Source organism: Tubulanus polymorphus, chromosome 4 (genome assembly GCF_964204645.1).
Source record: "Tubulanus polymorphus chromosome 4, tnTubPoly1.2, whole genome shotgun sequence".
In the NCBI taxonomy this organism is placed as follows: Eukaryota; Metazoa; Nemertea; class Palaeonemertea; order Tubulaniformes; family Tubulanidae; genus Tubulanus; species Tubulanus polymorphus.
In genome coordinates, this window is record NC_134028.1 from 5,663,961 (window position 1) to 5,688,009 (window position 24,049).

At 39.6% G+C, this 24,049-nt stretch overlaps 1 protein-coding gene across 1 annotated transcript; it reads left to right on the top strand.

The window, feature by feature from the left end:
- The first annotated feature begins 136 nt into the window (after positions 1-136).
- On the top strand, positions 137-23,088 carry LOC141903444 (uncharacterized). Its single transcript, XM_074791560.1, has 4 exons — positions 137-689; positions 1,213-1,443; positions 19,109-19,429; positions 19,734-23,088. The coding sequence occupies exons 1-4, from the start codon at positions 137-139 to the stop codon at positions 21,458-21,460; spliced, it is 2,832 nt and encodes a 943-aa protein (XP_074647661.1). The 3' UTR covers positions 21,461-23,088.
- The last annotated feature ends 961 nt before the right edge of the window (positions 23,089-24,049 follow it).

Genomic DNA, 24,049 nt, shown 5'->3' on the forward strand with positions numbered 1-24,049 from the left:
TACTCGATTTTGTAGTTATCACGGCTGCCACCAGATGGCGGCCACATCCCGGAAATAAGATTGACGAAGTTTTCGAGAAGTGTAAACAACATGGGATGAACGAGGAGCGAATGCGGCACCAAAGATTACCTTCAAAATGCACCCCCGACACGCGAAAGATAACAAACACGTTTTACGGGGTAACGTTGCTCTTGTGCCTCGATGTTTGGCGGTGGTTTTGAAGGAAATACCGCGACACCGCAGTACTTCAGCTGAAGTTCTAGACGTGGAAGCCGCTGGCGGGGGCCAGAAAACTTCGAAAACCGGCCACCAACTACATCATCATGAATCGAGTCAGCAGGTCCACGACGAGCTGACTGTAAATGATGGAAATAAAACAGCATTGTCATCATCCGTCCATCATCACCATCATCATAACCACCGGAGCAGCGGTCACAAACAACATGTTCATCATCGCATTGATTCGAAAATTCCGAAATTGGTTTTCGACGCTTTCGTGCAAGAGAATAAAAACTGCGCGTATTTAGGCGAGAGTATTCGTAAAATGAAATACAAGGGTTGCATCGAGCACGTTGTCGACGCGTTCGTGTTGCTTCTCGGCAGCGACGAGGTCGATTTGGAAATCATTCGGAATTCTTGGACTAAGAGAATGTTGAAGCCGCCAAAAGGATTTTTCATTCATGGAATAGGTAGGTTTATGTGGTTGGGTTTCCGTAAGGTTTTATCAACAGAAATGTTGTGAGTTCAAAATTTTGGATGAACTTTTGAAACTAGGCTGTAGGATCCAGTTTTGCGGTTGCCAAGTGGGCCAAAGTCAGATGTAGGCCTATAGGCTCAGTCAAAATAGTGCATACCCTATATATGCACATTAATAGGCCTACATGCACTAATTTCCGACTTTATCTTATTTGTGCCACCAGGTGGTTCAAAACAAATTTAGATACTTAAATGCAGTCAAACTGTGGAACTGGGTCTTGGAGCAGCTGTCAAAAAAAAATTCCTTTAGAATAGGCCTAAGCCTTTAGAATTGATTCCTTTTTGATTCAAGGCTTTTTCAAATTTGTCACTATTTAAGTTGTATTCATTGAAGAAATTGGATCATATTTTCTAGTGACTCAAGAATTGTTCAATTAATACACTTAATATTGAATTGTTCCTCTAGTTGTTTTTTTGTTAAGAAAACCGATTTACGGATTTATTTTCTCGATCTAGGTGACGTAAACGGGATCGAAATGCAGACGATTCCTCAGACTCAGTTTATTTCGTTACCGGAAGCCGTAAGCGACGTCGTCTCCGACTTGAACGCGAACAAGATCCCGGCGACGAAGGACGTTCTGAAACAGCGTCTTCTCGAAAACTTTCGCGGCATGCACTTACCGTCGGATAAAATGGTCGAGGAGAGCTTGCAAATTCTGGTCGCCGAACGGAAAGTTTATCAAACCGGTAAGAAGAAATGTTCAGTTCGATGGAACTGTTTGACAGGGTGGCCACTGACCTGGGAAACCCGGAAAACTCAGGGAATCAGATAATTCTAGAAAAAAAAACAGCGAACTCAAATTTTACCAAAAACCTGAAAAATTCTGGGAATTTGGATAATGCTCATTACCTCGTGTTTCTTTATTGATACGCGATTCAATAAGAAATGAATTTTGAGTTAAACTTTTTCGTTACTCTGGGTCCTCGGCACAGTTTCATGGACCGGATTTGATAATCTTTAGGGGTTGAATCGTGAATCTTGGGAATAACTGCCCTAGTGACTATTATTAATCTGATAATGGCCCAGTACGAAAAATAATGAAGTTGTGATTACATTTTGTCTTCAATCGGTATTCAATATGCAGTCTAAACTGCAGTCCCTAATCTTTCATATCATTTTGACTAGTACTGGGTATATGATGAGGTTAGAAGAGTTCGGAATTTAGTTTTTGTTTGCATTACAAAAAATTCTTCGGAATTCTACCTGTAGCCATTCTCTCCGTTTTGAAAACTGTGACTGCGTTTAATTGAAAACGACAATCTTTTCGGTATTTTCTTTTAATTATAGCCTAGTAGTACGGGGGTGTCGCGAACTGTTGTTCCGTTCAGATATTTCTATACTCGCTCGGTATGACTCTATCGCTATAAAATCGGTAACAAGACAATCGGACAAAGGTTATTTCCGTAAATTCGTAGTAAACCGTTGTCGGCATTTGCTCAAGCGCGCGATTAATCCAATTTATATAGACAAGAAAACGTCGCGTGAAGCCTTTCCATTTATACTTCACTTTACTACAACAAACAGAAAGTTATCGCAAGTTTTCATTGTTTCGCAACATTCCAATTACTTGAAATAGCTTTTGTTTCGTTTCGAAACCACTCGTTGATCCGATTTTGGATTTTAGTTTTTTCATAGTGGGACTACTTAATACAATAGCGTTTCTTGAACCGGCCTTGAGACCCCAAATGCAGTGTCGAGATTAAGTTTACAAATTAATTTCAAACTTCTGTTATCGAATGTCATACTTAATGTTTTACTCTGATGAGAATTTATAATTCTGACAGTTCGCTATTGTGTACTAGGCCTACTGGGTATTAGTAGGAATTGTGCATACAGCCATTCTAAATGTACATACATAATTCACGGACAATTTTCGCTTGATTGCTCATTATTGCTGTGAGAAATCAATTAGCGTTCAGAGGCGTCATTATATAATACATGAGACATGTAATTATTGTCTGTTTATGGGGACAATAGTATGTATTGTAACTATTATCTACTGATTAGTAAGCTTCGATTAACATGTTAACACTCTAGCCTCCATTACTATTGTCCTCTTGTTTATGACATAGTTCCTGTGCTATGCCCCCTTTTCTTTAATTAGCAAGTCTCGATCTTGAGATCTCTTGTTCAGAGTGCCAGATTCTAGGATTTAGCAGCAACTTTATGACACCTGAATGTTATCAATCCAGAGACACACTTCGACCCCACTAGAGTTTTATCATATTTTCTACTGATAGGTCTATTTAGATTTGTTTTTGAAACGACTTAACTGTTCTCAGTAATTTGCATGGTCATTCGCTAAAGTAATATTTTTTCATCTAACAGAAACCAAAATACATGTATTGTTTGATAGAAAAAACGTGATGGTTGCGGAACTAGGATTAGTGGATGTGAATCCCGCTCTTTCGCTGGGTCTACTTTCCCAGTCGGATTTTAACTACAGTAAATCTTGTCTAATGCCGAGATACATGTATCAAACATCCATTGTAATCCGGTATATATAGATACACGTATCAAACATCTGATGCAATCCGGTATATATAGATACATGTATCAAACATCTGATGCAATCCGGTATATATAGATACATGTATCAAACATGCGATGTAATCCGGTATATATAGATACATGTATCAAACATGCGATGTAATCCAGTATATATAGATACATGTATCAAACATCTGATGCAATCCGGTATACATAGATACATGTATCAAACATGCGATGTAATCCAGTATATATAGATACATGTATCAAACATCTGATGCAATCCGGTATACATAGATACATGTATCAAACATCCGATGCAATATTCATTTATCATCGAGTTAATCTAGTTTTGATCCATCGGAGTCCGACCCCGCCGCTGCCGTTCTTTCGTTCGCCGTGGTCGTCATTTTTCACACTTGTCATTCGACGCTGGAGATGATCAATTCCGCCGGTCGGATAGTGCGTCGGCTTAAATTATAAAAACATCGCATAATCAGAACTTGCACGCAGTAATGCAGCGATATTTTAGCCCGATCAGCTTCCTATACTGATAAACCGGTGACTGGCCTCATTCATCAATATGGAAATTGTTATGGTAAATATTAGAATTGATATTCATGGATCTAAGCAGAGGTGACATGGGGGCAACTGGTTCGCGGTAGAAATGCGATAGCGATAATGCCATAGGTAGAAAATGCTAGAGGTTTATGATTTATATCTCTAGCATTATTACCCTGATTCTGGACAACTAGATACTGGTTGCAACAGGGGCGCGTCCAGGAGTTTTGCTTGGGGGTTCACACTCACTCAAATGACCAAAAAATGTTTGAATTTGGCTTTCTGAGATGTATTCTGAGGTGTATTGATTGGGCTGAAGTATCTACGTTTTGTAGCTATAGGCTTATAATGCGATAAATACATTTTTACCCTCTTATCCTGGAAAGGTTTTTTCTGAAGGCTTTCAGAGGGGTTCTTCTGGCAACAAGTGAACTCTCTGGATCCACCCCTGTACAATATGTTGTTTATCAACTGGTTCATCAAGGTTTAAAGATGTTTATTTAGTATTAAGATTTAGCTTCATAAGATATTCGTTTATACACCTTTCTCTAGATAGGCCTAAATCATAAAACAGTTTTTTGCGCGGATTTTTTTTCGTTGCGCTATCTGTTTGTACTCCAAAAATCGATCATAATGCTTCAGTTTTTAGATTGTTTTATACAGTCGACACTATACCTCCCTTGGTTTTCTAGAACAGATTACCGTTTTTGCATAGAATGCTGCTGCTGCTATTGAGTTCATTATTAAGTCGTTGCTGCCACTAATCAATTACATGAAATATTCCTTAGAGCTGAGATGTATTTCTGGTGATGAAGTTTGTTAGAGATATGCCCCTGATGCTAAAGTATAATATGCATATGGAAGAAAATCAATGGCGTATTGGGTTTTATGCCGGTAGCAATGATCTTATGGATTATCTTTCAGCTTCAAACTGGTTTTAGGGGTTTTTGCTTCATCTCTCTATTATATATACGTATATCTTTATCCATATATGTATAGATATACATATGTTTATTTAGGTATCATCTGGTATACGAACAAACAAGCCTATCATAATATATTTACAAATTTTTCAAATGCGTTCTCTTCATTGCATAGTATGTACACTTTTATTTGAGAAAATGTTTTGGGATTTTTTCCTTCCGATGGCCGTGTAATCTGTAAAGGATTTTTTGTTGGAGTTTGGAAAACAGAAAGCTTGTATTACCGGTAATCCATGAAACAGGTTTAACATGATCTACTTTTTTTTAAGTCCAAATTTCCTTTGGGATTATGAATATTGAATCAGTAGGACGTATGAGTTTAAATGCTTATACATCACAAACAGTGTTCGAATTACATGAGGCCTATAGAATATTACTCGCCAGTTCTCATTACATACCACTCTTAATGTTATCCAGGAGAAACATTTCTTTTAGGAATGGTTCAAGTATTTAAATGCTTTTCAGAGTGTTCTTTATTACGGACTCTTAAAGACTCTCAATCAAGGATTCTGTTTACATACAAGATTCCCGACTTCATTTTAAAAGCGCTTGCAGTTATCATCTGAATAGATCCTTCTTATGAAGCTAAGGGTTTTTGTCCTGATGGTTTACAGGGTTCAGAGAGCTATCAGTCTTTGAATGTTTTCTTCTGTTTTGGCTTATTTTGAAAAGTGCTTGAAACTCCTTTTATTTGAGCAAAATGCCTGAAACTCCTTGAAAACTCTTCCAATTTTGAGAAATAGGCGATTAGAAATGTTTGTAGTTGTATTGTAGACTACGCCTACATCGATAAAGGTGGGACTAGGATTTTTTCTTTTTCTACCCAATAAGGCGGCTACCAAATTAGAAAAACTGAGTTTAGTAGCATAAAGGATAAAGATATATGCTTACAAAACCACTGAATTAATGGTTTACTGAGATTGACAGTACCGGATTAAGGATGAGTGGGATATGAAAGCGATGCAGACACTTCCTTGAAATTTCAAAATTTCCTCCTTTAAAACTCCTCGAAAACTCCTTATATCCAGGAATTACCGATGTCAGTGGTGACCCTGTCCTAGATGTTGAAAATATATATGGAAAAATTTTAGAATTTAGATGGTATGTAAAATGTATATGGATTTTCGATGTTATTGTATAGGCCTGAGTTGAAATTAGTTACTTCCAATGTATTTCCCTTCAATCAAACTCAACAATTGCTAATGAAAACGCACAATGAAGTTTCGATAACTGCTCATTTATCCATTGCTAAATCGGGCGAATATTGACGTTATAATTTAATCGTATCAGAAAGACAAAGGTGCGCGCTCTACTCGTTTGCGTTTCGCCGATGCTACCGATATATCGCGTTTTGAAGCCGATGCAGGCTTTACTCGAACACGGAACTACGGCGTATTAATTATCGTTATTTCAATTTGCGTTCCCGTCATATCGTCTCTCTGCGCGAAAATGGTCGTTTTTCAATCTGAATTCAACAGATATACGTAACGATGAATCGTGCCCGTCGTTAAAAAAACAATACCGATTCCGTTTTAGTCTATACGGACATAAAAGGTTGTTGTCCGCGTGCCAGTTGAATCCTTTCCAAATCTGACTTGTACGGCGCGCTCGCGAGCACTATCTCGGCTTAATGTAGTGAATAATTAAATACCTTTATAGAGGGGGACTTCAAAGAGTTTGGCGTTGTTCGTCGTCATGACGACGCGGGGCGAAGTTGCCGCCGCGCCAGGAACAAGATTATCATCGGCGGGGTGCCTTTGTCGAACAACGGATGGCGGTACGATCAGGGATCGTCGGTCGACGATCGCATCGATCCGTTCATTCAAAAACATATCCTAAATACGCGGAACTCACGCGCACGCTCGAGTGAAATCTAAGGTGGCCACTTACCAGGTTCCACAGTTTTGAGTTTGAGTTAACTCCGAGTTGAAATCAGTTCATTTTCAACGAGTAAACTGTAAAGTCAAATTTAACTCAGAACTGTGGAACTGGATCCTGGGTCCAGTTTGACAGTTCCGAATGAATTCCGATTTGACTCTGAGTTGAAACATTGATTATGAACTAATTTCAACTCAAGAGTTATCTCCAACTCACAACTGTGGGACTGGATCCGGGGTCCAGTTCGACAGTTCCGAATCAATTCCGATTTTTTACTCTTGAGTTGAAACATCGATTATGAACTAATTTCAACTCAAAGAGTTAACTCCAACTCACAACTGTGGAACCGAGTCCTGGATATCGGGGAGAAGTCGGGAATTTTCTTTGCTTTAAAAAAGTCGAGGAATAATCAGGGAATTTTGAAAAAAAAGAGCTTGAAATTAGGGAAAAGTCAGGAAAATTTGTTGAGATTGTTAGATCATGTGTATGATCAAACAGTTTCTATGTTTTACGTATTTTACTGTGTTAATTGATAGAATTCTGAGCGGATCAAGTCAGGGAAAACAACGTGCATGTCAGGCAATAGTGAGGGAAAAAGTGAGTCAAATAGAAGTGGCCACCCTGAAAATGCATTTATCAGGATTCTTACGGGTTGGAAATGTTTGGAAAATGGGAATTTCTATATGCCTAATGTCCTTACTAAACATTTCATAACAAACTTTATGAAAACACTTTGTCGATGGTATTGATAATTGGCACTTATTCTACATTGCCTGTTCTAGGTCGGCGATGTGTAGTTTAGTTTTATGGAAAAGGTCATGAAAAATTTAAGGAAAACGAAATTGGGAAACTGTAAATATCTTCTTTGATAATACCGAAATACTCAGGGGCATTAATTAGTGGAAAGGTGACGTGAAATGCTAGGCTTTTTTACTGAAAATAGATTTCCGATACCGTGGAGCCTCCTTATAACAAACTCACATACAATGACTGATCAGATGTAACAAACTAAGAAATTTGTCCCTAAGTAATAAGGCAAGTTATCTAATTTTATACTGAAAACAACTAAATATTGGGTCGTAGGCCTTCAAAACAGATGTTCTAACCCCTGCCGTTCATTGTAATGAGTTTCCACTGTAGGCCTGTATCGACATTTGTGAAATAATCCACGATCACATGGAAACGGATTTAGCCCGGGCCAAATTGGCATGAATCTGGCCCGAGTCAAATTTGGTCCGCTGCATCGGCCTAATCTGGCCTGGGCCAATAATGCTTGCGTGATCGCGGCTAACACAAGACCGGTACCATGCGAGGACAATTGTGCCAGAAGCCTGAATTTTCAAAAAACAATTTCTCGATTATAAATTTAGTTCACTATCGGAAAAGTGAAGACGTAGAAGATAAGAACTTCTTTCTTCGCATTGAACTGAAAGCTGTCATCATCCATTATCAAATCGAATTAGACTCGGGACTGAATTTCACGGTCACAATTTGTCCGAATTAGTTACCGAAGAAAAGACAGAATATTTCCAAACTAAGCGTCGAGGGAGGAAGAACCGTCAGACATGCTACGCGTTGATCGCGACGCGAGCGCTAATTATTTTTTCCCTGTCGTCGTCGTAAATAACGTCAAGTTGTTTGCATAATAAACGAAGTGGTTGATTAAACCGAATTCGATGTTACTCGTTAAGGAAGTATCTTATCGCGCGATACCGTCGTCGTCGTGCGGACGGACGGGTCGTACGGATGCGGTCGCGGCGCGCGAGATGACTCAATTCGGTTTATATCCCGCTCGCTAGATCGTTACGAAAACGGCGCTAATTTACGACCTCTTCGAACGCAGCTAATTCCGTCAACGATTCTAATTACTCGTTCGGCTCGTTTGAAGTTGCGCCCGAGCAAAATTTTCTCGACACATTTTTGAAACATTTTTTTGAATTAGGTTGGCCGCTTCCCGCCTGGTTTACAAATCCTCTGTGTTTTCCTTGTGATAATTCCCTCGTGAATCAGGGAAATTTCTAGATTTGAAATGTTACGATTCATTTATTCATTTTTCATTGAATCATGTATTGATAAAGAACTAAGAAACAATAAGATCATCTGAATTCCCTTCCAGGTTTTGCAGGTTTTTGGTGAGAGTTGGTGAAATATTTTATGAGTTTTACCTGATTTTTATGAGTTTTCCAGGTCATTGGCCAAACTGATTATTAATTATCTTTGCATCTTGGTATATATTAATATATATAAAAATATGTCTATATATGTGTATACTCCGAAAATTCATGAATTTTTATGAAACCTAAGGAAATTTAGCATCTCGTGTCACGGCAGATTTATACGGTTTCTCATTTAGAAAAATCTTCTATTTTGAGCGTTTGATGAGGGAGAACTTCTCAACGGAAAGTTTACTGAAACTTGTTTTTAGACGACGAAAATCTATATCTCAAACTTTCAGACAATTTGAAGCGTTGTTTTGATATGGCTTCGGTATAATCATCATTTCTATTCTGACCTATACAATAAGGCGCACGTCTTAGATTCATTATTCGGAAGGAAGCCTCTTAAATTTCTTGAAAACGCACCACTTTGTGTCGCATCGTGTCAACAGGCACCAATCTGTTGTTTCACACGCCTACTTTACCTATGTCAATTTGACTTGAATTGATATATCGGCTCTCAATACAATATCTTAACATTAAGTAAAGTTTGTTCTCATACTCTGAAGCTGTCGTTAGTTCGATATGTTGTTGATATGAAATGTTATATCTTGAACATTGTCAACGACCCTAGCCTGACTGACTGGCTAATATAACAGATAGTCGTCAAGTTTGAAACTAGCTCCGTAGTCTGAAAATAGCTTCATTCTATTTTCATGACAATATGCATTGACGGTTAACACTCCCCTTAATATAACTGTGGTTTGTGGTTTAGAAAACTTTATTATCTAGAAATGTTGAGCAAACCATTCAATATTCGGTAAATGTTCGATCCTACAAACAAGCGGTATACACAAAATGGCAGCCTTTTCAGCCGCAGAAATTAGGGTTTAGTGTCAAGAGAGTTAGTATCTCGAGGGGTCGGGTATATATTATTAGGTTAAGATTCGGATGATAAGTAGTGCAAAAGTTGTGGTTCCGGTAGTTGACCTTGTTAGCTCAGGTGGTTAGAGCGCACTGCGTTGGTAAATCTAACATCTTCCTACTGATTGTTCCGATTTGACTGAATTTTCGTGCTTATTAGTCGCGATCATACAGATACAATTTGGACTGGGTCAAAATGGGCCAAAAGACAAATTTGGGCCATGCATATTAGAGGGCGCATTCACAAGCAAACCACTCACTCAATACTAAACAATGCTCAAAAAGTGAAGTGAGTCACTTCCGGAACCGGTGGCAATGATTTGGCGTGGGCCTCGTACGAAGTATTTAGTAGGGCCAAACAGGCATGGGCCCATGTGAACAGTTGTTCCGGGCCTGATTTGGCGGATGCCAAATTTTGCCCAGGCCAAAAGTGTTCGTCTGATCTCGGATATATAATTACATCGTTTAAGACGTGCAGCCTCAACAAATAACCTCCCTGTTTTCATTCTGCTATATTTCTATTTGGAACAATTATCGGAAAGAATGAAGAACGACATTTTATTTCATTATCTATCGCTCAGTCGATGCAGCGCCATAATTGATGATCTCGTGGACTCAGTCGAATGCTTTTTGCGTATCCAATATCTTCCGTCGCCGTCGTCGTCGTCAACGCCGTGGAATATTGCATCATTTAGCTTTGATCATTATCCGTAGTCCTCCTCCGTCATCGTCATCATAATACTGCAGGCGAATACCGAGCTCTGTCTCATCGTAGGAATAAAAAAACCATACGTACTCGACACTTGCGTACGACTCCTTCATTCCTCCTCAAAACTCATTCTAAATGGAAAATGCATTGAAACTTTGCAAGGTGCTTGAAACTTTCTTAAAGTTGAGCAAAATGTCCAGAACTCCTTCACGTTTGAGAAATAGGCAATTAGAAATTTTTTTATTAAACTAAAGACCTAAATTGGTAGTGTTGGCATAAGATTTTTTTTACGTAAGGCAGTTGCCAAATTAGAAATTTAGTTTACTTAGTGTAAAGGATAAAAGTTTGCTTAGGAAACCACTGCATAAATGGTTAACTGAGATAAACAGTACCGGTTTAGAAGGAGTCTATGGTTATTGGAATATGAAAGTGATGCAGACAGACACTTCCTCGAAATTTGAAATTTTCTCCTTGAAAACTCCTTATATCCAGGAATGACTGATCTGTAGTGACTCGGTAACATATTTTGACGGGGATAATTACTCAATATTGTATAACTACGTCAAAAGTGACGTTAGGAGGGATGCGTACACGAGCCATGCACGCACGAAAGGATATTAAATCTCGTTTCGTCGATTTTGTCATCATCGTCCTCATCATCGCGCGGCTACTAGAGAGAAAATCGACGAAATTTCATTATTTATATAACGTTTGCCGGCGCCGCGTCGTGAGAGACTGCTGTGGTTCGGAGGAACGGGGCTGAACAACTGCCCGCAGGTCTCGCAGCCGTACGTAGCTCAATTTCTATGCAAATCGTCGTCGCGGACAAAGACAACGCCGCCCGACGTTGAGTAAATAGAATTTGCGGTAACGACGAAAATAGCAGACGCTTCAAAGTTAAAAAGAGCGATATCCGATATTGCTGATGTTACAATCGGATCTGTCGTCTAATTCGATGATCGGTCGGTCGAAATAAACATTTTCCGAAATTAGTTTGTTCTGGGACTCTTTCGAGGCGGCCGTCGACTTGGAAAACCTGGAAAACTCAGGGAATCTAAAGAAATTCAGGGACAACTCGGGGAATTTGACAAATTTTTCCAAAAACCTGGGAAAACTGGGGGAATTTAAATAATCTTATTAACCACATGTTTCTTAATTAATACAGGATTCTTTGAAATTAATGAATTGTAAGATTCTAAACCAAGAAATTCCTTGGGATCAACTATGAGAATTTTGTGTTCTAACATGGAAAAATCAGGGAAGTTGTAAATTGGTGACCACCCAGTTATTATTCTGATGATTTTTTCACTATCCAGTTTAAGCACTTTATTTGGCCATGCAGTTATAGCCCAAAGAAAATTTAGCTCTGGCACCACCGTTATAAAACTTTCCTTTAAGCTAAAATTTGACTATAACCTAATAGTCATCTTCAGGAACTACTTGTCTGAAGATGACTATTACTAGAAGGTAATTTTGAGTTGACCCTTCTATTGAATCCTCAAAGCAGTTACTATAACGAATGATTTTGGACGAATTAATGGTTATTTGATAGAAAATGGAAGTTTTTTAGATTAGGATTCTTGTTGGTATTTCTAATCCGCGGGCGGGACAGGCGATATTACGGAGCGATGGCCGATGAATAGTCGGAGGACGACGGACGGATCGGTTGTTCAGCGCCGTCGCCGTCGCTAATAGCGCTCGGCGGCGTGACAGATTCGAGGCGTAATGATTTATAGAGGTAGATCTACCCGGATGATACGACCGGCGCAAAGTGTTTGATTTATATAAGTCTGATACGCGTCTAAACATCCGTGCGAGTAATGGAATGTCCTCTCCCTCTCTCTCTGTACAGATGAGTCAGTAACAGATTACGCAGCAATGGCAGTTAGCGATGCATTCATGGGTGACATTGTTCCACACACACACGTTCGTCTCTATACAAAAACGTGTAATCAATGATCTGACGGAAAAGATGTCTTAATCCATCAATATAAACGCCTACGGCGGAATCGGATATCGGCGGCACGCTCGGGTGGACGGGTGGAGGAGATGCGAAATCGATGTCTGATCAGTTTTCGTATCATCGTCTCATATATCATATACATCACTCGCTGTCACTTGTTAATTGCGTCGTGTTTTTGAACGGAAAACGGATCGTATTCAACGCGGCGGTTGATCGTAGGGATCGCGTTTGTTTCACAGAAGATTTACTTTTCGATAGGTGCGGATCTATATTCGGGGAGGGGCGCACCCCGAAATAAGGCATATCGTGTATGAGGGCGCTCCGAAAGAGTGTTCATTGGGAAAAAATAAACTCATTTTTGGAAACACAGAGATCAAGCTTATGAATTTAAACTTCTTTAGGTATCGGTTTAATACATTTAATTTCGCCGTAACATTTCTGGGCAACTTGAAATTTTTAGTAGCCCCCTGCACCCTCCCCTTGGATCTGCTGTAAATCTTTATTCTGGTTTCTCAACCATTTGTTAATCTTCATTCTGGGTAACCTAACATAAATACTCTGTATGCATTTTTGCTTATACTCATATTCGAATAGATCACCTGATACTAGTGCTTACAGCTGATTGGTTGACCTTACAGTACCCCTGTACCCCTTGATAAAGAATAACTTCAAGTCATCAACTTGCTTAAGATTCATTTAGTATCTGATCACGAAAGTTCTTTTCTGACATCTACCTCAGGAATTAAGAAGAAATTAACATGTTTCATTCTGAGGGATGCTTAGCATTTGGAGGATATCGCAGAGAATGTCCCTTGACTGTAGTTGCTCATTATAGCCATGATAATGAGATTCTGACATAAGCGCACTTAAGAGCTGGCTTTACTGACCTGAAACTTAAACGCCGTACAGCCCTACAAGTGCACTTATGTCGTATCATCTCTTACTGTCTCTCTGGATGTTATTATCGACAGTGTATATGTCCCCACTAATTGAATGGTAACAGGTGTGGCTAGCTTGTATACGTCGTTAGAAATAGGGAGGCAAAAATTACTCTCTTCCACCGTGACTTGACATTTAGACGTCTGAAAAAAAGTCACAAAGGATTTCTCATCTGCGCCGTATTTATAGAAGTTCCGCATTCGGCCTCATAAGAAACGAGGTTTTCCTACAATGCAACACTAATGCATGATAGCTGTTTCGTGGCTGGGGGACCTGTTTCAGTCAATTAATGGCATGCGTTTGTTCAATAATCTTGACTCACCCACATTTCAGATAGTTTCACATCAAACGTTCGTACTGCTTTCTATCAATAAACCTTTCCTATCGTCATTAGCGTTCTCTCTGCTCTTGCGCGTTTTTTTTTTCGCTGCGGCAATCGTGACATTTCCACTTTGACAGCGTCTTGACGTTCGGCTTCGTGAATATTGGATACGCGGATGAAGGCTGATGTTTCTTTTATGACGACTGTTATTTAGAACGGGAATTGCTCCACAGAGGCGATAAGGATAGTATCACGATTGCATGTCATTCCTCCAGTATTGAGCTATGGTCTTTAACAGGGTTTCCAGCGGTCCTTCCAAGTCCTTCTTTGTCCTTCTTTCGGAAAAAGTTTGTGGACAAATATCACCTTCGTTCTTATTTTTGACTCCAAGTCCTTCCTTTTGATAAAAAAAAGTCTGTCAAAATTTGATTTTTATGTATTTTCGCGCTCAATTTTGTCGCAAATTCGACTGTTGAAGTATTTTATTGCTCAGGCCTGGTAATTCAGTTGTCAGTTAGATTGAATATACATGTAAGTGTTATAGAATTACCCTGAAATAGTTCTGTGGTATTTTGTAAGATAAATTACTATGTTCTATGAAAATAAAATCAATCAATCAAATGACTGGTCTACACGGCTATAGCATTCCGGCAAAGGCATTGTGAAAATGCTCCCTTATAGGCCCTCATTTTACTGGAAATTACTTCTTTCTGAGTCAAAAAGTCCGTCCTTTTGGGGTTGAAATTGCTGAAAAGGTCCTTCTTAGTACTTCTTTTTACCCTGGCCTTACCACTGGAAACCCTGTTTAATGTCTTTTATTCAGTTTTAAAGACCAAAATGGTCTATTTTATAGCCAGACACACCAAGGTCAGGGCAGAGTTTCTTCACTCAGATATTGAAATAGTATAGTAACCCTGCCCAAATACGTATATGCCAGTTGCAGGAATTTGATTCTAATAACAATGCCAAGCGATTTTCAGAAATCATTTCTCAGAAGACACTGCAAAGATACTGAACAAAATCCACAGTCGACGATTTTGCGATTTATTTTCCCGACGGTTTTGAGTTTTGACTAAACTTCATCATCAGAGAAACCGAAATAACATAATAATGGTATACAGTAGTTTGAAAATATAGACGTTGAACTACAGCGTACCATTATTATGTTATTCTAGTTTTTCGGGTGATGAGATTTAGTCAAAACTTCAAAACTGTCAGAAAATAAATTGCGAAATCATAGTGGGTTTTGTTCATTAACTCTGAATACAGAGATCAATATCAGTCCACCAGTCATACCACAAATAATAAACTAGTGTATTACATCGTTATAATAGTGCTTTACAATACTGTTATATATATATATATATATATATATATATATATATATATATATATATATATATGACAGAAAAAATTATTTGAATTTTTATTGGCGATTATAACAGGTAGTTATAGAAAATGCGACGCGTTGCGAACATTGCCGACTAAATGATCAACGAAATGATCGCGCGTTTATTTCATGATAAAAACTACTAAAGCAATAAACGTAACTGTGAGAAACCTCGCGATCAGTCGGTAATAACTGTAATTTCATTATCGTTCATTTCTCAATTCACAGTTCGCAATAATACGCAGCTGTATGTGTATATGAAATTACACTAGGCCTTGTAGTCGTTCACTCAGATTTTCATGTATTATATTCAATGATATCAGTCGATGGCTCTCAAACTGTGAATTCAAATTCTCTATCGGTTCTCGCGGATTTTTTCTCGCTCGTTTGAAAGTACTTAAGTAGCGATATAGAAAATCCTTAACGCATTCCGTAATTGTGTCTTATCGCGGGCACCGCACGAGTAGTTATCGCATTTTTATGCCTAGATTTATTTCAATGTCGATGTTTTGTGATTTTCTCTTTTTCGAGAGGTTTTACGCCTTCAATTTCTGGAATATTCATTTTCAAAGATTTTTACACGCATGTATTTAAAGATATTATTAACCCTCTACTTTCCAAGCCCTCAAATATGGTGACAAGTTAGAACTTCGCACTGTGTTGCAAATATGAACTGATAGACAGAATGGACGTATAAACAGTAGTTAATACGTCCATGATGTACCCAAGAAATCAGTGCCTAGTTTCTGGATATATACCCAAACTCTGTTATCTGGATTAAAATCATTGTAATTCAGCCTCTTGCATCCTCATTACGTCTCAGACCAGATCGAAATTATTGAAACATGACTCAGTGGTCAACAACTGTACAGGGATTATGGATATGTATTTATCAAAGTCATCTGTCGAGATCTCAGATAATATGAATACATTGTGCTGCATTCTAGTTATAATTCAGAAATGAAAGATTCTCAATTTCCATTCGTTAAACGCATCGCGACCTTTCATCGAAGTTGATTTCAGGCGTATTGACATCGAATTACTTTTCAGAGGGAGATATCGACGACATCGGCGGGTTCTGATTTGATTGACCAGTCGTCCAGATCGGTCTTACTAGGTCGAGAGACAGGGGGAGGGGGCGATAATGAGAGGAGACTCGGTGACGATGTATCTAATATCGCGTATCATCACCTCGTAAACCACGCCTCATCGTCGTGCCTACGTTTATTGTATTATTACGAACGTGATTCAGTTTTTCAGCCCGCGGGGCGCTCCCCGCTGACGCTAATGTCTTCCGTCTAAACATTCTCTCATCATCCTCGTCGTCGTCGTCGGGGATGAAATCTCGTGGATGATGTAATAACGGATCGGTGTCGTCGTGTAAAAATGGCGCGATTGATTTTTCATCTCTCTCTCGCGTGCACGTACACATACGCCGTACCGTCATAAGCTACGTACGTCGTTCATTCATATCTCCGGGATGGATCCAATAAGGTCTTCGTAAAAATATTAGAAATATCCGACGTGATTCCTTTAACGCCAGATTTTGTATCTATTTCGCCCTCGACAAATTTGGCTTGGAACAACTGTTTACACAGGAGCCAAATGTGTCCATACCTGTTTGGCCCAAGAAAAACGTCAGACCAGGCCCGAGTCAAATTTTAGCATGGGTCAAAAAATGCGTCTGACTTGTCACCTGGTTCCAGAAGTGACTAGAATTTTGCCTCTCAATCTGTCCCTGATTCAATGCTGGGGGCACTATGAACCTCCATAACTACTACTACCTGCTATCTGCCATAAAAACTTTGACATTGAAAAAAGGATCTATTTATTCAGTTGTGTCAACTCTCTTAAGTGCACTAAGAACAACTTTTATCTTGAAGTTTTTTTTTTGTCAAAGAACGACTTAGACCAGAAATCTCTTGTCTACGTCGAGTATAGTTTATTATAGTATTTACATGAACGAAAATAAAACAATCTTTCATTCAAAAAACCCCTTGTTTTACAAGAATAACTCGGGTTTTATTGACTTCATCGTCTATAACTCCGTAGATTATGTGAAGTTAGATTAAACAAACGAGTTTCAAAGAAATTATTAAACTTTGTGTTTAGGTCGGGTAAATAATAATGACATTTCTCGGTCAAATTTCATAAAAATCGAGTGCAAGTTATTCGGTTTGACCCGCGACCGACCGTTAATAGGCTCGTTGGATGTTTGATCGCGAAGGTTATGCCTCCGAAATTAGCTTCCACGCAAATAAAGTCATAAACATTTGGTGAATCATGTTTATAGCCATCTGATCAAATGAATCATGGGCCATTTGTTAATATCTCCGCTGCTGAGATGGTGGGATTTTTCACGAATATTAAGCCGCCGCTATATGACCTGTGAGGGTCACGAAGCTCCCTCGCGTGCTTGTGTGGCTCGTACGACAGAAACCTGCTTGTCATAATGATTTATTGAGCCCGGCAAATGTCGTCATGCATAATTTCAATGTTGTGATTAACTGAACTTAAGTTCATCGTTTTACTCATTGGCGTGTTGTTGCTCGTCAGCCGCATACGATCGATCAAATATTTCAATGAATTTATCCACTTTGAAATATTGCGGGCTTCCATTTGAATGGGGAGAAAGGTTTGCGCTGTATCTAGACCGAGATGAATTTCATCCCGATGCGCGAATAGCAGCACACGCATCTCTACCAGATCTGACTGGGGTGTGGCAAGGTCTCGTAATGTCACCACCAAGTTCTTATTCTTGAACGTGTATCTTGAGCAAAAGGTTTTTGACCAGGACCTGAGCCAAATTTTAGACCAGGTTAAATGAATATGTGTGAATGCTAATGGGTTCTGAAAGTGACCTCGCTTGCCACAGCATCATTTTGATATCATTTTGATAATGAGTGAGAGTGGTTTGCGTGTGAATCTGCGCTCTCTAATTCGGGCACAGACCAAATTTGATGCTGATTCAGACCAGTTTTACCTGGGCCAAATTGTCCCTGTGTGATCACAGCTTTGTAGATATGTTTATCATATTGGATGAAGAGAGCTCTATTTCTTTGGAAAAAATGCTTTTCCATGTATTCAAGTATGGCTAAGTTTATTCAGTCAGATTTCTATTATCTTAAATTTTGTTAATCAACGCAGATGACTCCTGCAAGAAAATTGTTTAAATTCTAAGATACTAAGAAAAGCCTTCTATGCAAAAGAATTCTTATCACTCCAATTTCAGGGATAAGCTAGATTTATCCTTATCTGAGAATGTTCTGATTAATTTCTTTGATGTTTGAAGTTTTTTTTGTCGTCGTTAATTCGAGAAGCTTTCTCAAGGATATCGGAGGGCTTACTTTCATCAGAGCTGATTACGCGAATAGATTTCGTAGCGCAATATAATTCGACAATCTGTCGAATTCTCTGATTTCTCCTTTGTTAAATTCGCAGATCAAAGCACTTGTTTCTTATGAGATATTTATCCTTAGGGATTTTATTATGGAATCTGAAGGGATTTCGTTGCTGCAGCCTCGTATACACGCAGCACATGCTTTTATTGTCGCTGGATGACAGGATTCGCCTGGTCATTTATCATCCGGCTTGAATTTTTGACATAGAGCATGGGGGACACATTTGTTGCAGCTAAAGATCTGCGAGACGAAATCATGCTAAAGCTCAATGCACATAACGCAGAAGCAGAAACATGGAAAAAAATGTTTGATCTCCATGAAACCATGTTTCTGGTTTCTCGTAAACGCACACGACACAAGGAAATGCTAGGAAACATGTTTCTGTTTCCGTTTTTTCTGTTTCGATGGTCTCCATGAAAACCAGGGTTTCGGGAAACAATGTTTCCAAGATCAAACATATTTCATTCCATGTTTGGGAGTTTCCATGTTGCTTGGGTTTTTACTGATACAGGGAAATGGCATGGAAACATGTTTCCGTGTTTCCTTATATCGTGTGCATTGGCAAGAGTAAGGGTTAGCTTAACAATCATGACACTTTCATGTTCATCATTTTTGTGGTTTTGATTTTCTTGCAGGTGAAACATTCCACGTGACGCAGACTGATTCAGTAATACCGGCCGGTACGTCTGCCAGTGACCCATGTCCCATACACAGTCAACCAACCGCACCACATTCCAACAACGACGCCGCAGCCATCATCAAACAGAATCAACTTCGCAGTTTGTCATTTCGTCTTCCGAAACAAAAGGAAAACAAGGATCCGTCACCAGGGGGCCTCGCAGCAGCGGCAGCCATGCGACCGGGATCGATACGCATCAATAACAATCGGCAACCGATTCACATTCGGCCGCCAGTCAAAAATACAAATATTAAGTCGAACAACCTGAAAGATAATGGTGAGTAAGATGCAGTTGTCAAAAGTGTCTGCTCAAATTCAGGATCCAGTTCCTCAGTTCTGAGTTGAATTTGACTATAGAGTTAAAAACCTTAGAAATTAACTGATTTTAACTCTGAATCACACTGTGGAACCCGGTCCAGGAATTGTGAAATTAAGCTAGAAAATTGGATTTTATGAAATGATGCATCTCATCCTTAGTCTTGGACCCGAGCACAGTTGAACATATAATCTTCGCAGATTCACTGTTCACTCCTTTTGAAAAATTGAAATGTATATCACCGTAAATCTTTTGCTTATTTCAGGAAAAACGGAAAAACTATCATTCCTCGACAAGTTATTCGGTCGTTACAAAAAGAGGGAGCCACCGGAGAAAGACGTCGAATACGCTACATTTTCTGGTCAGTTCCCGCCGCCGGAGTGGCAGTGGTATGCTCAAACTCGTCAGGGCGCTTGTAATTACATCGTGCCGAAGTCTCAATCGTGGCATAATTCGGTGAACGGAGCGCCGCAACCTCAACAAATTCCTGAATCTCAAACTCTGTTCTCCGACATGCACATGTACGCGTGTATCGGAACGCGCGACGGTTCCGTTTCGAGCGGAGGAGCAGCCGCGTGTACGAACATGAATCGCCGATTCTGTATGACTCCCGACCCGGCGGAAATGTCGAAGCTAGTCAGTGCGTCGCCGCCGAACACCGTCTCGAATATCAGCGGCTCGCACGGGAATATCATCGGCGCGACGAAGCAGCCGACCGTCGTCAAGCGGCGCTCGCTGCGACGTAGAAAATCGCAAAACCGCAACAGCATGCCAGTGGCGCCGTCCGCCGCGGAACGGTGGAACGATACGATGAATCATCATTTCACGAAAAATAACAATAACAACGCCGTTCACTGTAGACGATCGATGGGTTATTATCCGTACTTTCACGGTAACGATATTCACATCGAATACGAAGGTAAACTACCGTCGAAGAATTCGACGTACGCGTTATCGCGGGATAGCGGAGTAAACTGCGTCGGTAAGGGCCCGACGCCGCAGCAGCCGGTCGTAACCGGTCGACAAGAGACGTGTAAAGCGCCGGTCGTCGTGGGACGTCGCGCGATGAGGGACGCCGCGACGGCTAGCAGTAGCGGGCCGCAGTATCCTTCGCCGTGTCGTAGTTCGGAAACGTGTAAAAATGATCGCGATCACGCGCGGCAAAACAACGACGAAACGGAAATGGAAAATGTTCCGTCGACGAGCGCCAGGTTGAGCAATAGTGATAGTATAGATAGAACGGACTGTGATGTCGCCGGTCGGTCGAACGAATCGGAAATCGACGCTGAGTTCGTCGGAAACGACGCCAACAGCGATCGTTCGTTCGTCGTCGAAAGCGAAGGCGAAAGCAGCGCGAAAAGTTTCACCGGGAAATTACTGACGTGCAGCGAGAAATACCCGTCTCTGGGTACGGTAATCGAGGTACAACCGCCGGATGACGAGGATGACGGCGCAGTGTTCGAAGGTTCGCCCGATCAGCCGGCCGAATATTCCGGGGACTCGTGCGCGAATTCGTGCGCGCTCGAGTTCGACGGTCGCGGCATGTTACCCGAGTGCGATATGCTTGACGTCGATAACTACGTGACGAACCGGAACAATCGCGTCGTTGCGGCGGCAGCAGGTGGCGCCACGGGCGGCGGCAAACTGAACATGATACGATACTCGCCGTGTATGTGTTCGCATTGTCGTCAGTTCACTTACGACTCGATGCGCGGCGCCGCGCGGCGCGTCTACGAGTCGCACATGTTCGAACAGACTCAATACACGAGTTCGTGTCCCGTTCACGGGCATTTCGTGCGTTCGTACAGCGCGCCCGTTAGCCATCACTACTGTCAACACTATATCGAAACGGACTTGGATCGCGATTCGTGTCACATGGTGCCGACGGGGGTGCCGCCGCCGTGTTACAGCCCTCCGAATTATAATTATATTCCGCCTGACGAACAGAAGCTGTCGTTTCTTGGTGATTACAAAGTGGTCGGAGTTGTGTAATGATCCTGATTGACTGCCAGGGGCTCCTTCACCGGTGCTTTACTCGCTGCAAATGATAATTATGGAACATCGCTTTCGTTGAGCTTGTAATCGAAACTATAGCTGCGATCGCACAAGCGTTTTTGGCCCAGGCCAAAATGACAAACCTGGCCTGAGCCAAATTTTAGCACGGGTCAAATTATTGTCTGTGAATTGCTGCTGGTTCCTGAAGTGACTCATCTCGCTTGGTAAAAGCATTGTTTACTTTCGTGTGAGTGATTTGAGTGTAAACACGCTCTCTCAATTAGGTACGGGCAAAATTTGACTCAGTCCTAAACCAATTTGGTCTGGACCAAAACGTCTATGTGTGTTCGGGGCTTATGACTTTATACAGTGTTCATAATATGGCTTATTATTTGTGCCTGTATTTCGGCTTTTCAAAGAAATGTACTTAAAAACTATACGACGACGACTGGCTTAGAAAATAGTTTAGTTAACGGCATTTCTTCGGTCACCATAGGAAATTTCAGTAGTCGGTAGATTTTTCAGTTAGGAAACTGTTGTACGCAGTGTATCAGTTGTGATATTATAGACATAGTAAGATGATGATAGTGTAAAATACTCTTTAAAAACGAAGACATTAATATATATGTAAAATGTATTGTATATTGGTAAAAATGATTTATTCGTACATGTTCTTTTTATGAACGCGACAATTCAATGGTTGATTCTACTTAGCGATTACAGGGATACCTGTAGATATTTGTTGAAGAGGGTGTTTTTCGAAGCAGTCTTAATTCGATTTTTCATTTATCAGAAAATGATATCTCAATACCTAGAACAAATCAACAAGTCTAGTACTGTTATTCGTATGCTAGTTATCAATCGGACTTGACTGCTTTGAAAAGCACAGGTTGGTAAAAGAGTGACTCGAATGTTGTTAGGTAAAAAGGTAGGACTCTTGTCATTGATAGCAGGACTCACAGGTGGAGCCACTGGCTTGATAGAATAGGTATTTAGTATTGATAAATTGTGATATGTTTTATTATTATGAGCTCAGTTTTATCGAAACAGATATACGTGTGTGTTGATTTTCATCAGGGACAAATTCTCATTTATTCACTTGAATTCATGCTTAACATGTTCCGGTGGTTGTCTCTGGTTCGAGATTTTCATTTCACAGTATCTGTTAGTGGCTTGCCGCGATATAGTTGTTAACATTCTACACGTTCAAAAAATAATTTCACAAGCCAGGAGAATTTTTACTCTCACATCAAAAAATAATCAATTTTCAAGTCTTTCTGATGCCTGAATTGATGTGAAACCTCGATACTGAAGTGTAGATGAATTTTCAATGCTTTAACTTAGTTAACTTATAATTGGCTTTTCTGACAATCTTCATGCATTCACATTTGTTTGTCTTTTAATATATATGATATATTTTATCATTTTTAACTTTTTAAAATTGTTTATCATAATGTTTTATAATTTATGTTATCAATCGCTTGATTCCGAAGTAAATAAGTGGTCAGAGATCTGGCAGCCCCGAGTAACATTCGAAGAAAAACTATATTTTGGGTGTATTTGATGTTAATTTGATTTTTGTTTGATAAGAAATGACTGATAAATGTAATATGACCAAGACTAATTTGAGATCAATGTTTAGAAATATATGTATTATGAAACTAACAATTGATTTCGTTCATTTTCTTGATGTTGGCACCGAGCAGAATTAAGACAACGAACTCTTGATTATATGCAGAGAATCCCACAATAGTTGATCAATCTCAAACAAGAATAACTGATTCCAGTGCCCTGTTAAATCCAGCTGAGATACTTTAAGAGATTAAATATTAGTCTGAAAATTATTTATTTCTTGAATTTGACATCTTGCATTCATCTTAACAATGTGTATAAACATTCATACTACAACCACTCGACTTAAACCATAACTTACTATAACGCTACTAATAAAACAAATAGATTTCTTTTATTAATTTTCATTGAATATCTGCACTAAATAGTGGTTCTCTTTGCCTGAAAGAGTTGATTTTCAAAAAAAATTGCCAGTGTTTCAACTTCTTCTCATGGCATTAATAGAAACCAGATACACCCTCCAGAAATCTCACAGAAACTGAAGTTTGGAGAAATAAAAAGTTGCCAAATCGTAGGTAGTAATATGGTTTATGAACAAAAAGCGAATCATGAATGTCTCATATCTCTATGTACAGGTCACAGCCAAATGATAAGACTACTGATAAACTAAAAAGTATTTAACCTCTAACTAATGACTAACATGACTAAAATCAACTTGACAGATATACTCGGCAAATTGTATCTATGTATGTATGTACATGTGCAATAAGTTCTTCAATAAACTAGACTCATATACATGTACATTCTGGGATAGAAAATGAACGTATCTAACATATCATTGAAGTATTACTTCAGAATTTCTACACACGTACTGATATTTACTCGTGATTCCAGCTTGGAGCGATCATCTTCAAAAATGATCACTCCAAACTTCCAGTTTCATCTGAAAGATTTCATACTTCAACATATTTCACAATATCAATTGCAAAATGCCTAAATGCTGTCACTGATTTG

Excerpts from the sequence above, each read along its gene's own strand:
- LOC141903444 (XM_074791560.1), top strand. The coding sequence starts at position 137 with ATGCACCCCCGACACGCGAAAGATAACAAACACGTTTTACGGGGTAAC. Across the intron at positions 690-1,212 it reads ATTTTTCATTCATGGAATAG|GTGACGTAAACGGGATCGAA; the intron begins GTAGGTTTATGT and ends TTCTCGATCTAG. Across the intron at positions 1,444-19,108 it reads ACGGAAAGTTTATCAAACCG|GTGAAACATTCCACGTGACG; the intron begins GTAAGAAGAAAT and ends ATTTTCTTGCAG.